We start from the raw sequence: 15,107 nt of genomic DNA, 5'->3' as shown, positions 1-15,107 counted from the left end.
TGTGCAAAAGCTTCAACTTAAAACAGCTACGTTAGAAAAAGAGGCGCTTCCCCCCCCCCCCCCCAGCACCTAAAGGTGTATTTAAACTATCTTGTGTGATTAACTTATTTAGAGATGGTATAATTTAAATTAGGTGATATTTAAGGTAGCATCAGCTAGCTTTTAGGAAAAATCACTTTGTCTACCCAGAATTCTTTTTAAAAAGAATTCTGGTCTTATTTGTTAGAAAATGACATTTTATTTTGTGCTCGGTTAAGTTTCAAACTTGTTATCTTGATAACAAAGGCACTAGAAAGCTTTCTCCCATTTCCTCATTAGTTTCTGCATGAACATCATACAAATCAGTTAGCTTTTAGGTCAAGGGCTACCATATTTCTGGGTCTTTAGCTAATAAAGGTTTACGTTAGAGTTAGTGCCAGAATTTTAGGAACTTCAGAGATCATATATTGAGATTACTTACATAAGGCTTCAGGTATTGCTTTATTGCTTTTTTTGTATTGGTTAAAACTGTACATTTAAAATTGCTTTGTTACTATTTTCTACAATTAATAGTTTATTTTAAAATAAATTAGTTGTTAAGAGTCTTCATGGTCTGATGTGTTCTTTGTATCAAGTGCACTAATGTTCTCTTCTCTTCCTGGCTTCTCTCCTAGTGCCTTGTCCATTGTTAACCTTCCATTGGCTTCCTATGCTGATGATTCCCAAATGTATTTATCCAGCGTGACCTCTTTGTGGAGGTCAAAGCCCTCAGGCAGTGGGACTCCCCCACCCCCTCCCCCAATTCTCAAAGCATAAACCAAATTTAAATCAAGATACCTTGTTTCTACCTCGGTCTTTCCCCATTTTACTAACCACTTACTTGGTCAAGTCAAAATCTTAAGAGTCATTTATCAACTTTTGTCGAGACCATGGTTTTAAACTTCTAACTGGTCTCCTTGTTCCCTTTCTATCCTTTATAAAGAGCAAAATTGATCCCTTTAAAATAGAAATTCATTTACATTGTTATTCAAGTATGGACAGTCCTTGTCACAGCCTGTGGCGTGGCCCCATTCACTTGCTCTTCCTCCTCCTCTGCTACTTTCTCCTGCTCCTTGTGCTTCAGCCACACTGACCTTTTCTCTCCTAATACCAACCCTGGCTTTTCTATTTGCTGTTCCTTCTGCCTGGAGTGCTCTTCCCCCAGAATTTTGCACAGGTGATTCCTTCCTGTCTTTCATGGCTCAGCTCACAGGCCTTCCCTCGACCACACAAGCTAAAAATGCTTACTCTGTATTGTGTCACTGTCCTCCAAGAGTGTAACAGCGTTTATCACCATCGGAAATCGTCTTGTTTGACCTACCTATTGCCCGTCTACTCATCCCTGCATCAAACTCCCTCTGCAGATGGGAAGCATCAGCCTGGCTGCTCTTATAGCTCTAGCGCCTAAAAGAAACTCATACGTGGTCAAAAAAGAAAAAAGAGAGAATGTATATTTGCATATTTTTCCAAGTATATGGAAACAAATAATATTCCCTTCCTCTTTTAATAGGTCATGTACTCAGTACCCACCATATTCCAGGCACAGTTCTAAATGCAAGAGATACAGCAATGGGTAAATAAAGCTAAGATCCCCATCTCTGTGGAGTTTACCTTCTAATTGTAGTTTCAGGGAAAGAGAGGAAGTGAATAAACAAGAAATACATTGTGCAGAAAAACATAGCAGGGAGGGCAGGGAGTACTGCTAGGGAAATAGGTGGTCAGGGAAAGACTCACTGAGGTGGTATTTGAGCAAAGCCTGCCAGGAGGTGAGGGAGTAAGTCATGCAACGATGGGAAGACACCCAGTGGAAAAGCCAGTGCGCCGAGATGGGAATACGCCTGTGTGTTTGACGAACAATAAGGCGTCATAGAAAAATGGACAATCGTAAGGGGAGTAAAAGCAAGAATCTCTCGTCATCTAATGCAAAGTGTATATTAAAGGCCTTTCCTCCCAAACATCCTATTTGTGTCTCACAGGTTCACAGTCTTTTCCTGCAATTCTGAGATCCAAAAGGCTTAAAAACCCAAGCGGTCTGTGCGTTTGTTTGGTGGCAAAAGTCATGTGACGTCAAACGTGTCTAAACTGGCATAGAGCTATTTACAGCCTTTTATCCTACTTAGTAGGAATACTCTTGTTTCACTACAAAAAAATATTAATACGTTGATTTTGGGAATCTAACCTAGGCCCTACTCAGGTATTACATATTAGGTGGTATAGGTACTAAACTCCAAAAACAGGACGACCTGTATCTCATACCAAGGGTTCCAGATAGGGGATTATCTTGAATTTCAGTAACATGATTTCTCAAAAACAGGGTGGAAAGTGGAATTCTCTCCTTCTAGAACAGCAACATGTTTGTTCCTGAAGGAAGAAAGGCAATCACACCTCAATGGACTGTATTTATTTTGGGATCTTACATGAAATGCATCTCTTAGGTCAAAGCAAAAAAGCAGCCTTTAGGATGCTAAAAGTTTTTAGTCTGGATGGTAGAAAATTGATCACTTCCAGGGATCTAGCATTCTAATAATAAAAACTCTTTAGAATAAAAAGGACAAATTCAAATTCATTTACTGATTTATTTCTCATTACAGTTTCTTGGTGCAAACGGTGGGGAGGAAGAACCTATATGTTGTAGTTCTAGTACCATCTGGATGATTTCATAGAAACTTGCCTCTCAAGGCGTATTTTTGTTTTTCATTTTTGGGACAGTGTACGTGGTATTGGTAACAATTCATTCAGTAGAATTTTCCTTTGGACTAAATATGTATTTTATGGGACAACAGGAAACCTTACCTTTAGAAATAGCATATTTCTACCACAAGTATAGTGTCTTACATAGAAATATATCTTGGTAATGCTGATAGTGTCTGGGATTTAAAACAATCTCTTTTAGTATGAACCTGGATATTCTCATAAATCTTTTTTTGTGTCTGTTATTTTGGGAGTATGCTTATATACTAGCATTGAAATATAAAATAATGACAGTTTAATATGAAAGTTATGTTTATTCCACAGACTAACATCACTTACTTCCTCAATAGAAAACATCATGATTTTAACTGCATTTAGTGAAAGAAAATCAGTATGGTTTACATTTTTATGCTGTGACAAAGACTGAATTGAAAGTAACAGGTATGATTTATCATTTTTCTTTACAGTTTTCCCAGCCCGTCTGTTGTAGTAATAGCATGGGGAAGGCTAATAAGATAGACCAAAAAACAGACAAGACTATATAGTTTTTGTTGTTTGCTTTTCATTATCACTGGTCAGGAATCCTGCCTCTAAATAAAAATCAACAAGTCTGGTCCATAATGACTGACAGTTTTTCAGGTCTCAGCTGAAAAATGACTCAGGTCAGTACATTAACCTTTACTTTTAAAAAGCTTTAAATGATATCTTCACAAACCTCTATTTGCAAATGACCATAATTCTTGTAAAATCTTAACCTTTCTCTGTGTAAGGTGTATTGGAATTATGCTGGAAGCACTAACTCACCGAACTTCTTATGTGAGCAGAGAGGAAACAGAACATAGGGAAAGAAAATCTAAGAATAACTTCTGTAAAATGAAGGATCCATTAATTTATGATGTAGTGTCGTTATAAAAAATGTCCCTTTTCCCTCACAAAACCCTAACTGAACAGCAAGGTTTCTGGGGCTCTCCACTCATCTGTTAGAAATAAAGGAAAGAAAGTGTTATCCTCTGTATAGGAGTGTTGATGGCAAGCCTATCCTCCAGGATGAGAGAGAAAGCTCTGTTTTTTTCAGAGATGTATCCATGGGACTCATCCGTCATCTCTCAAACTGGTCTATGAGCCCCTTCTTGTTTGGAGTCCCAGATTTTAAGGGTTAAATGGTGATTCTCATACTTGGCTAAATATCAAGATTACTTGGGAAACTTTTCAAATATACTGAATTAGAATCTTTATGTTTGGTACAAGTTCCATAGATTATTCTGTTGTACAAAGCGATAAGAAGAACTGAGAGATACAGCAGCACAAACCTACACATAACAGAGCTTAGAAAATCTGGGTAAAAATCCATGCAGCCCTTCTTAATAACTTGTACTGTGGCAGCATGGGCTACTGACCCATTGTGGAGTTTGGTAAAAGGCAGACCATTTTTTCATACCTCAGTAAACTCATCTGTTCCCTTTGAGTGTTCCAGTTTTTACATGAAATGATTTCATAAAAGAAAGAAGCTTAAGACCCTGTCAGAAATAGGCAAGAAAGGAAGAGAAGGTTTCGGAAGACCTTGTGAAGTTGTAAAGGCATTGGTCCGTTCCAGCTAGCATTGGAAGGTGAGGAGGAAAAGTCAGCAATGCAGGCTGCGGTTGTCTAAATGCCTAAACTGACAGCTGTGGATAATAACCAGGTGTGAAGGTTTCTTTGATAGATAAAACAGCAAATCTAACAAACAATGAAAACAAATGGTATATATGGCTAACTTCAAATAACAAATAACTGAATAAGACTATATAATTCCCAAAACTGGATTCTGATTAAGAACTAGAGGTCAAGGCCACTTTGCCTCTACCAGATAAGGTCTGCAAAAACAGATAAACCAAGATAAACTAAGGATTAAAAAGTGACCTCACCAATAAAGAGTAGTCCGAGGCAATAATATGAACAGTAATTATGTTGTTTATATGCCATTTATGTTTTAGGGTGGGCTTTGCTATGATAGGTTATCTGAGTAACTGCTTCCAAAAATAAGCTTAATCAAATGGATTTGTATAAATGTAAGAGATATAAAGTTGATATAATTTTGCTGCTTATTAGGGATAAAAAAACACAATTGTTCTATTATCTACAAATAAGCACTTTATTATCAAATAGTTCAGCATCAGAACAAGGTTTTTAATTCCAAAAGAGTTTTCTTTACATAATATCATATTGTGAAATACATACCACATTGTGAAACCCATGTTAGAGGAATCTGACACTACATCCTACATCCCGTTCCAGTTTTTCTTTTGCAGTTGGGTAACTTGTTTTGACCGAAAAAGTATAAATTTATCTCATTCTTCTTAATGCTGTCCATGAAATGTAAGTATGAGTTCCTTTTCAGCTAGTACTTTATAATTATTCTGTGCCAGGTTAAGAGAACTGTTTTATAGTGACATAAAACTCCACTACAAGAAAAACACATAATCATTTTTACATACACAGGCAAATCTCTCAACACAAAAAGAAAAGACATTATGCAATTATGTAAGGCAGATGAGCCCAGAAATAACATTCATTCAAAGACAGTACTTCATATTCAGTAATCCCGTATGAGAAATTAATGACTCAGAGTAAATAGAAAATTAAAATTAGCCCTTGGGACTTCGACAATTAAATTGTCAAGGCTGTTTGTGAATTCTAATTAATGCTCTAAGTTAGCCACTATTACTTAGAACCAGGTACCAGAAGAATATGAACCTCAATAGTGATGGGCTGTCTCAAATTTGTTTTTGTGCAATTTGTTATACCTTCATCCGGTATTCCACAAATAAAGCTGTTTTCAGGGCATACGTAAGATTTGTAATAAATGAATTGAGTGCCTATGTATGCAAGGCACCGTTCTGGATGCTGACAATGTACTGTCCAGCTCTCTATGTGATATCAGCCTGTTAAGAACAGAAATTTGGCCAGGATAGCATATACTTAGACCAATGTACCAAAAATGCCCAACTTAAGGGACGTGAAAGAGGAAATGGTAAATAAGACATTTTAATTTCTTTTCCCTTGACCTCAGTCACATCTGATCAGAGCACGGAATGCCTTGTACAGTAAACTTCAGACTTCAGCACAGGGCAGACTGACCACCACCTTCTTTTGACAGAACGTAAGTATTCAGCCAATTAAGGAAAAGTCATTCTCTGGCTTTTGCAGGGAAAATGGAAATACCAAAAATTCTTTCTTGCAGATGAGGATCAATTTTTAAAGGCTCCAACTCTGCTAGCTTTGCTGATAAAGTTCTTCAGAAGATCATGGTCCATTTCTGCAAAGCCTGAAGTTTGTGTTACTACAGTCAAATGATTTATGCAAAACCTGAAGCAGAATTCTTCTAAATCCTAGAAACAAAAACAAAAAATGCTTTAATAAATTTGTATATCCCAATGCAATGCAACACAGCATGAAAATTCCCAAGACACATAGGAAGGGACAAGCATTTGAAAGCCAATAGGAAGAATTGTTGGTACAGCAATACCTAAAGAATAGTTATAAAACTGTACAGCTAATGTGAATCCATGCTTGTAAACATTTAAATAACAGAGTAAAATATTCAAGTTCCTCCATACCAGCCAGTGCAAAGCATCAGATTTTTAATTCTCAGAAATAGGCACTACGTACCTTTCTCTAGTGACAGTATTTGTATTGTTCATTCCACTGTCAGTATTTGTTAAAATACTCCCCTTTTATATTCCCCTAGGAGCTGAAATGTTTCTAGATGAAAAGAGTTTCTACTATATGTTAGGTACTACCCTAAGGCATTAGGTCTATGATTGTGAGCAAAACAAAGCCCCTGCCTTTCCTCAAGGAGCTTACTTTCTAGGAAACAGAAGGCTGGAAAGTAACCATACAAATAATTGACATAAATATGGAATCTGAAAAAGTCTTGAAAATGAAGCCCAGTCCTGGCAGAAACACTGTGTGCCCACGGCCTCATCACTGGAGATTAGGCACCAGCCTCCAGTATTATCACCATGACTTGCACAAACTAGCGAAGAGTTTGGCCTAGCCATGAAGTGTTCTGCATGTTGTAAGTGCCCAATATATTATAATGTTAATGAAAGACATTCACTATGCTTTTAATATCAATGTTTCAAGGTGGGTAAGATTTTTTTTAAATGTTAAGGGGAAAAAAAAAATCTAGTGTTTAGAGAAATATACATCATGTAACAGGAAAAAAACAGAAGCAGCTGTATGAAAATGTTAATGTTCTCTGGTTTGATGAGTCATCTCCTTCCTCATACTTTTTTGTATCTTCCAAATTTTCTTTAATAAGCAGAAAAGAAGTTACAAACTTTTTTTTGCCCACCACTAAAATGTTCCTGTTTTTTGACCAGAGAGGATATCCTTATAACAAAAGGAAATCGACTCCAAGAAGAATGGGCTGCTTCCTAAAGATTTAGCTCTAAGACAGGTTTTCTTTCCTTTCTTTATTGTCAAAACAATACACAGTCACTGTAGAAAGTTCAGAAAAAAACAAGCAAAGATAGGAAATAAAAATCATCCATAATTCCACCAAAGATGACCTTTGAGTGTATTTTTCAGTCTCTTTTTTTCTATGTAGATAATGTCAGTCTTTTTAAAAACGGCTTTAAAAAATTTTTTTTAAATTGATGCTTTTAAAAATGTTCATTTTTCAATTAATGTATTTTGAGTTGCTGCATAGTTTCATAGTATAAACATTCTACAGTTTAAAGAAACCTCTACTGTTCATGTTGTCTTTTTCTAAATTTCAAAATTATAAGCAGTGTTGCAGTACAATTAGCCTTTGAAGCTAAATCTGTCTGAATCCACGAGTACTTCCTTAGGACAAATTCCTACAAGTGGATTCCTTAAAGAAGTACACCTTTAAAGCTTTCAATACATTTGGTACCAAGTGCCCCCACAATGACTGCCCCAATGCACACCCTTAGCAGCTGTTCAGGAGAACACATAATATTCTGAGCCTGCATTATCTCTAAGAATATATTCCCCAGTTTCACAAGTGAAAAATTATACCTTAGTTTCATTTATATTTTTCATTTATTCATAAATCCATTTTGTTCTTTGGTCCATTTTCCATCAAACTGCTAATATTTTCTTTTTGTTTTCTAAGAACTATATGTTAACTATGGTAAATGTGCTTCACCATATGCTGCAAATATTTTCCCCACTGTATCAACTTTTTAATTTTCTTGGTGGTAATTTCTGATGTCTAGATATGTTTTTCTTTCTGAAATCAGACCTATCAATCCTTTCCTTTAAAAAAAAAATTTTTTTTTAATCTTTACTTACTTTTGAGAGAGAGACAGCATGTGAGCAGGGGAGGAGCAGAGAGAGGGGGACACAGAATCCGAAGCAGGCTCTGAGCTGTCAGCACGGAGCTTGACACGGGGCTCGAACTCACAAACTACGAGATCATGACCTGAGCCGAAGTCAGACACTCAACTGACTGAGCCACCCAGGTGCCCCTGTCAAGCCTTTCCTTTATTTAGGGCTTCTTCCTTGGAGCTCCACCCTAACATTATACAAATGGTCACTTTTTCTGGTACTTTTAGTTGGTTTACTTGTTTTAGTTTATTTTAGTTTATGAACTAAACACCTACCATCCTTTCCACAAGGTCAGCTAGTTGAAAGGGTGCTTTTCTTACCTGAGCATCATACTTCACAGCAGCTGAAAGCAGGGCAATGGCATTCTCCTCACAGATTCCTTGCTTGATAGTTTGTTGGCAGAGCTTTTTCAAACGATTTTCTCTATAAAAGGTAGCCAAATCCAGCAATCCTGGCAGGAAGAGATGTTTATTAGGGGGAGTGATTAGAAGCATCCCCATTAAACTCACTCAACCCTTCAAGCAATGATTGTTGATGTGGGAACTGAGCAAATACAATACACAAACAAGTAGCTGTGGAAAAGCAGACACACCGTGAAAATGGCTTTCATATTTCTCCTGTAAAGGCCGACCCCGCACTGTCACTTATTCTCCTGGGTCATTTCCATCAGCACATGGACACGTGTCCGTCTCTCATCAGTCTCCCCCATTTCTCTGTAAACCTGGGGAACGTCCTCTCTGTTTGCTGTCTCCATTTTCTCCCTTCCCCTTCTCCCGCTAAGCCATTCCAGCAGAATCCCATCCCCTCCACTCCCGGATGTCACGAATGCTTCCATGGAGCCAAATCCAAGAGGCTGTTGTCTGGTTTGTCCTACTCAACATTTACACAGAATTTGACGTGGTTGGTGATGCTTCTCTTCTTGAAACTCTGTGTTACTTATGTTTTTCTTCTCCGTAATCCTCTTCAGTCTCTTGGCTCCGCCGTTCTTCCTAACTTCCAAATGTTTTGAGTGCCCCAGGGTTCAATCCTCAGATTCTAATTTCACTTATTTCCCTAAGTGACTTCCAGCACCAACCCTGCCCCTCAGTTTAAAATACCACCTGTAAATATTGATGAGTGCCGTTATATTATCTGTCAACTACTTTCACATAATTCACGACGGAGTGATTAACACATGTAAGTTAAGGATATGGCTATCTAAATCTCCATCAGGGGATTTGTTAATTAGCATACAGAATGCTAGAAACACTTTGTGAAAATACTTATGAAAGGAGCTGTGTCTGGATACAAGGCTTGGCTAGAAACACTGTGCGAGGCCTCCTGCCCTGGCATGAACAGGATGAAGCATCCCGAGACCAGCACGCCCCACGCTCAGAGAGGTACACTCACTAGCTCTACCTCCAGTCTGGGTTGTCATCTGATCAAAAGGTTAGCTGAATCCTCTGCCAGAAAATCATCACATCTACATCAAGCTAACCTGCAAAGTGCTTCCCAGGGGCCTAAGAGACAAAGAGGTGGGATTTCATCAATCTTAAAACATCAACCGTTTTTGCATCCATCTGCCACTGCGTCTTGCGTATGTAGGAGGGCCGGGTGCAAACTTGTTTTCATCGTAACCTGACCAATACTATCAAAATTACAGTGGCAAGGCCCATGGCCCAGTGAAGGATACTGAAATCTTCTGAAATCTTGAGGCCTGTGATGGCTCATTTGTTTTTGGTCAGTTCTTGGCAACCCCAAATTCCTATCTCTAGTCCCCACTCCAAACTGCAGAATCACATAAATGTGTTCTCCTGAGCTGCCCTCAGAGAAGATCCTGCCCTGAGCCCCTGCTCAAAACAGCCCAGATCTGCACCTCCTCCAGGCACAGTCCTCACCACAGTGGCCAAGAGCCAGGCATCCACTCCTAAACCACACTTTGGTTACCGGGGACTCTGGAATTCCCTAGCTAGTTGGCCCTGAGGCCACTTATGTGGACATTTGCTCCCTTCCCAACCATGCCACCCATGTGCAGATGCCCAGCCCCGGCGGTGGCCTAGGTGAATGGAGCTTGGCCATGCAGGCTGGCGTGCCCACACATCCCTTGTGATGCAGGGTGTAGCTGGCAGTGGGTATAGAAAGATGGTAGGCCTGCCCTTCCAGTGCAGATGTCTAGTAAGCAACTCAAAACTCCTTTGCCTTCTCACACTCAAGGGCAAAACCTGTTGCTCTCCATCTTCCTCATCGTCTTGAATGCTACTTCCATGAACCCACCGACTCAGCCAAACAGCTTAGAGCAGTCGTTACTTCTGTTTTCCGCACACCCCAACGTGCCATCAGCCCCACTTTTAAAATACATCCAGAATAGGATCTGTTTCAACACCTCTGCCGCTGTGCCACCCTAATCCAGGGTATCGTCATCACCTTATACCTGAACCGTCATAATTACTATCTTTTAAAACACATCACTCCTGTCATGGAAGCTGCTGTGCCTCAGCCCCACCAGCGCACAGACCTGTTCTCCCTTTCTTCCTCTACCACTTCCCCCAGCCTCTCATGTAGCACTTCCAGGACCCTTCCTTAAGAGACACTAGGATTTTCCCTTTGCCCCTTCGTCATCGTCCCTTCCTCCATCTTGCCAGTAATGCAAACGCGGTCCTGGACTATGAGCACAGGGGCCACACGCAGGGATGCCCTGCACTGTCTCCTTTAAACCACAGTTTTTAAAATGTTGTTGTTAAAGCAAATCCTAAATAACACAAGCCTCACGCTCAAAACCTTCCAAGGCTTTCCACCACACCAAGATTAAAACTCAAGCTCTTCACCGTGGCCCCCAAGGGTAGTCATGCACTTGCCCACATCCCGTTGCCTGACCTAATTCTTACCGCACTGAGTCTCACTTCACTCCACCTGCCCTGGCCTTCTTCCTCTTCCTCCACAAATCTGTGCCTGTCTCAGACCTCTGCACTCACTGTTTCCCAGAAGGCTCTTCCCTCGGGCATCTGCGCGGCTGTTCCCTCTTGCTTCCCCCCGCTCTCTGCTCCCTGTACTTCCTCACGGAGGCCTTCCATATTTGCTTGTTTAGGGCTGGTCTCCCCCATCTGAACACAAGCCCCCAGGGGCAAGGCCCTGGTCCGTCTCCTGCACAGACACTGAGAGGAGCTGTGGCACATGCTGGGCATAGGCACTAAATCATTTGTGGAAGAAAGGGAGGAAAACTGTAAAACTCCAGAAATCAGATTTTTGTTTACCTGAGGAAAATTAAATGCTGATCTGCTAAAAACCGATACTGGATTTATACATGTAAAAGGAATATTTAATTTAAAAATCTGAAGGCTGAGCTGTTTCTTTAGTTCCTTACAGAATTCCTTAATTCTCTTTGCCACCAGCTAACAATATTGCCAACAGCTGTGAACTGAAATGTAGTATGTCTGTTACTCTGTGCCCGTTTGATCTATGTGGCTTTTTTTTTTTTTTTTTTACTGTCCGTACCCCTGAGGCGCAGTGAACGCCCCACACTACCTTCAGGACAGAAGGCCCCAGAAGTCCCACAGCGTTCTGTCCCAAAGCCGTCTAGAGGGCAATTCCCGGTTATGGAGACCACAGGGCTTATTACTACTACGTGCATTTCATCTTCTTTCTAACGTAGACATCTCAGGGGCGGCAGATGTGGCTGCCGAACAGTCATGCGCATTCCTTACATACGGCAGTTACGGAAGAATGGCACCCGCTCCACAGTCTGACGGTTTGAGATCCACCAAGTCACCCTCTGTATGAAGCAGTAACCAGGGAAAAGAGTGTGGGTTGGACACAGAGAGAACTGTGTGTGCGATCGCCCTCACGGCCACTTCCACCCTGCGCGTGACTCAGCATCGTGCCCGTCTCTTGGGAGAGTGTGGTGGCGATTACCTACTGCCTCCTCGGGGGAAAGGCTGATGCTGTCTGTATACAGGTATTCCAGGAAGGCTCGGTAAACAGGATACGAAAACTCACTCATTTCTACGATATCATCCTCGTTGTCTTCCAATGAAGAACGAAAATGCTCACACCTGAATGAAGGAAGAAAGAGCATGTGAGGTCCTAGCTTCTGGGCGAGAGCAGACGACCCTCCTGAGGGACACATCCTTGTGGGGCTTCAAGGGGAACTGACAAGGAGAAAGGAGACACGGCGTGGCACAGGATTCTCCTCACACTGCACACCTCTGTGTCCCCATCCTGGTCCCTCACTTCCTCTGCTGGCTGGAAGTGTAGTGACCACCACTTACTGGACGAGGCTGCAGATGGAAACCGGATGTAGCGGAGCTGACTCCGAGGTGTCATTTCCGCACCCCGTGCGCAGCGCGGCATTTATGGAAATTGGGTGGGTTTCTTTTCATAAACTGAGTCATTTTGTTTCTTTACCTCCTGCTATGGGTTGAATTGTGCCCCTCCACCCAAAATTCATATGCTGGTGCCCTAACCTTAGAATATAACAATAATTGGAGAAAGGATCTTTACAGAGGTGATCAAGTTAAAATGAGGTCATCTGGGTGGACATTAATCCAAGATGACGGGTGTCCTTATAAAAATGGGGAATTTGGATGCAGACATGCACACAGGGAGAACCCCACGTAAAGACTGGAGTGGTCAATCATGCCCCAAGCTAAGGAATGCCGAAGATTGCCAGCAAGCCACCAGAAGCTGGGAGAGAGGCATGAATTCTCCCTTGGGAGGAACGCATCCCGCCAATACCTTGATCTTGGACTTCTGCCTCCAGAGCTGTTGTTGAAGCCACTCAGTGTGTGGCACTTTGTTACAGCTGCCCTAGCAAACTAATGCCCCTGTCTCTTTTATGAAGGTTTAGGGGCAATAGTAGGAGTGAAGGAATGTTGGACAGCACAACCAAAGAGGCGTACTTGAGACTAAAATGCCATACTGAGTTTGTGATTCATTGTAGCAGGATTTAAATATCTGTTACACAACAACATGATGGTTTTTAAAATCATTATGCTAAGAGAAGGAAGCCAGGCACAAAAGAATACAGACTATATGATTCCATTAACATAAATTTCTAGAAAATGCTAACGAATCTATAGTGACTGAAAGAAAATCAGTGCTTGCCCCAGGGCTGATGCATGAGGGACCTTTGAGGGATGACAGGAATGTTCTATGTCTTGATATAGGGCCGTGGTTTCACAGCATAAATATATGTCAAAGCTCCTCAAACTGCACACTTCAAATGGATGCAGCTCGTTGCTCAAAAATGATGCCTCAATAAATCTGAATTTTAAAATCTCGGTGTTAATTTTACCCCAGACCTTGCTGCCTTGCAAAAGCCTTACCTTCTCTTTTTCCCAAGCATCTAAAAGTTCACTGTCCCACAACTGACAAGGAAAGCGACGAAGCTCGGGTCCTGGGCAGGAAGCCCAGGTGGCAGCCAGCCGCTCTGACGCCGGGCTGGACAGACCACCCGCAAAGTGTCTAAGGAAGCCCGTAGCCGTTTACTCTCTCCCCCACAGGCCCCGGTGGTTCTCGTTTCCTGTGTCCTGTGTTTCCCTGGCTGCACTGCACGCTCGCAAGGGTGAAATCAGCCTTACGTTATTTTCATAACTACTGAAGTGCCTCCTCTAGTTCTGTGAACACTTAGAAAATCATGTTTATCTCAAGTCTCAACGTAAATGACTCCTTACCTAATTTTGAGAAGGACTTTATGTGCATAAATGTACTTTCCGTCCACCAGGAATTTCAGGTCTGCTGTACTGGGGTTGTCAAATTCCCTCTTGAGCGACTCTGCCACTGTCAGGTGGTCATCAGGTTCTACAGAGGAACACCAATGTTTCCAGGCTTAAGGACAGACACAGTAGAAATGCAGGCCAGAATACAACATCGCTCTTGTGACACTCAGGAAAATACCCGAAATAAATGGCTGAGTGGTGCTTTCTTTCCCCTAAATACAGATTTTCACGTCTCTGTAATCATTAAGGGTAAGAGCCTCACACACATCTCCTTGTAAACCTGACAGAACAACTAAAAAGTCCCAAACTGCCCCCTCAATGAAATTTTTGAATGTTTGAGTAAATAGACTAGCTAAAAATAAAAGAGAATAGTTTTTCAGGAACACTAAAAAGCAGTCAAATGAAATAGCTTTTAATTTAGTATGTGATCCTGGTTTCTGATACTTTCAAGAAAAATTAATCCATCAAATCAGTTTCCTTTCACAGGAGCCCATTAGCGAGAAAATATATGATTCTGCACCTAAAAAGTCCTTTTACTATCACCGGGGTTGTCTTGCTAGTTTTCACCCAAATGGGCAGAGACCACTCACCCACGGACAGGAGGCGCCAAGAGACAGCAGGAGTGGCGAAGCAGGCGAACACGTCGTCGGTGCAGGAGAAGTGCGTGAGGTGAGGCAGGATCACGGACTGGCCCCGGCACTGGCCCCACATGTACACGTGCCCGCCCTGGGTCTTGGCAGCCGAAGTGTGGGCCGAGTGGCAGGCCGCAATCTCTATAATTCTAGGTTCACAAATAAATGCCAAGTGAACGTGGCAAACAGGAGAAGAAACAAGTTGATTTCTCCTTCCCTTAACTTTAACGGATTTAAAAAACAAAACGAGACTTAATCTAGATTTTCAGGCACGAAACAGTTATTTAGGTTTAAGCTATCCTTCAATGGCACAACTCATAAAGATCTACCTGTTACCACTTCCAGCCCGTAGGCCTACAAAAATATATACTGTCCCGTGGTGAAATGCAAAAACAATCCAAGGGTAAAGGCCAAAACAAACAAAACAGTGATAAAGACTTGGGCTACTTAACCCAGGTCTTGATCCAGTATCAAGAAATATTTTCATTAAAACTTTACCGATTTTAGTGTTAGATGCAGCATGCTGTGGGCCACCCCAATTCACACTGCAAACAGTAAGGTCAGTAGTTCTAACTCATAGGACTCTATCTTTGAGAGCCCAAGAGAGCAGTTTTCTGATAAGTTCACAATTGCCAGGGAGGTAGTTCTCAGAATACTTCCTAATAGCCCTGTTTTTGTTGATTTAGAAATAATTAACTTTCTCTAAGAATAAGCCACTGTACAGATTCACAAAAGA

The 15,107-nt window shown here is 41.2% G+C and overlaps 1 protein-coding gene across 8 annotated transcripts in view; it reads right to left on the bottom strand.

The window, feature by feature from the left end:
- Window positions 1–4,824: 4,824 nt before the first annotated feature.
- RCBTB2 (RCC1 and BTB domain containing protein 2) overlaps window positions 4,825–15,107 on the bottom strand; it is a 49,619-nt gene continuing 39,336 nt past the window's right edge. For all 8 annotated transcript variants that reach the window (XM_042916029.1, XM_042916434.1, XM_042916265.1 and 5 more), the window contains 5 exons: window positions 14,330–14,520; window positions 13,695–13,821; window positions 11,935–12,074; window positions 8,367–8,497; window positions 4,825–6,077 (listed from right to left, as the gene is read on the bottom strand). In XM_042916029.1, coding sequence (XP_042771963.1) covers window positions 5,937–6,077; window positions 8,367–8,497; window positions 11,935–12,074; window positions 13,695–13,821; window positions 14,330–14,520 — 730 coding nt within the window. In that variant the 3' untranslated portion in view covers window positions 4,825–5,936. The remainder of the gene's footprint in view (window positions 6,078–8,366; window positions 8,498–11,934; window positions 12,075–13,694; window positions 13,822–14,329; window positions 14,521–15,107) is intronic.

The sequence above is a fragment of the Panthera leo genome, chromosome A1, assembly GCF_018350215.1.
Source record: "Panthera leo isolate Ple1 chromosome A1, P.leo_Ple1_pat1.1, whole genome shotgun sequence".
Taxonomy (NCBI): domain Eukaryota; kingdom Metazoa; phylum Chordata; class Mammalia; order Carnivora; family Felidae; genus Panthera; species Panthera leo.
The sequence above is the reverse complement of the archived record's forward strand: the minus strand, read 5'-3'. Positions and strand labels throughout refer to the sequence as shown.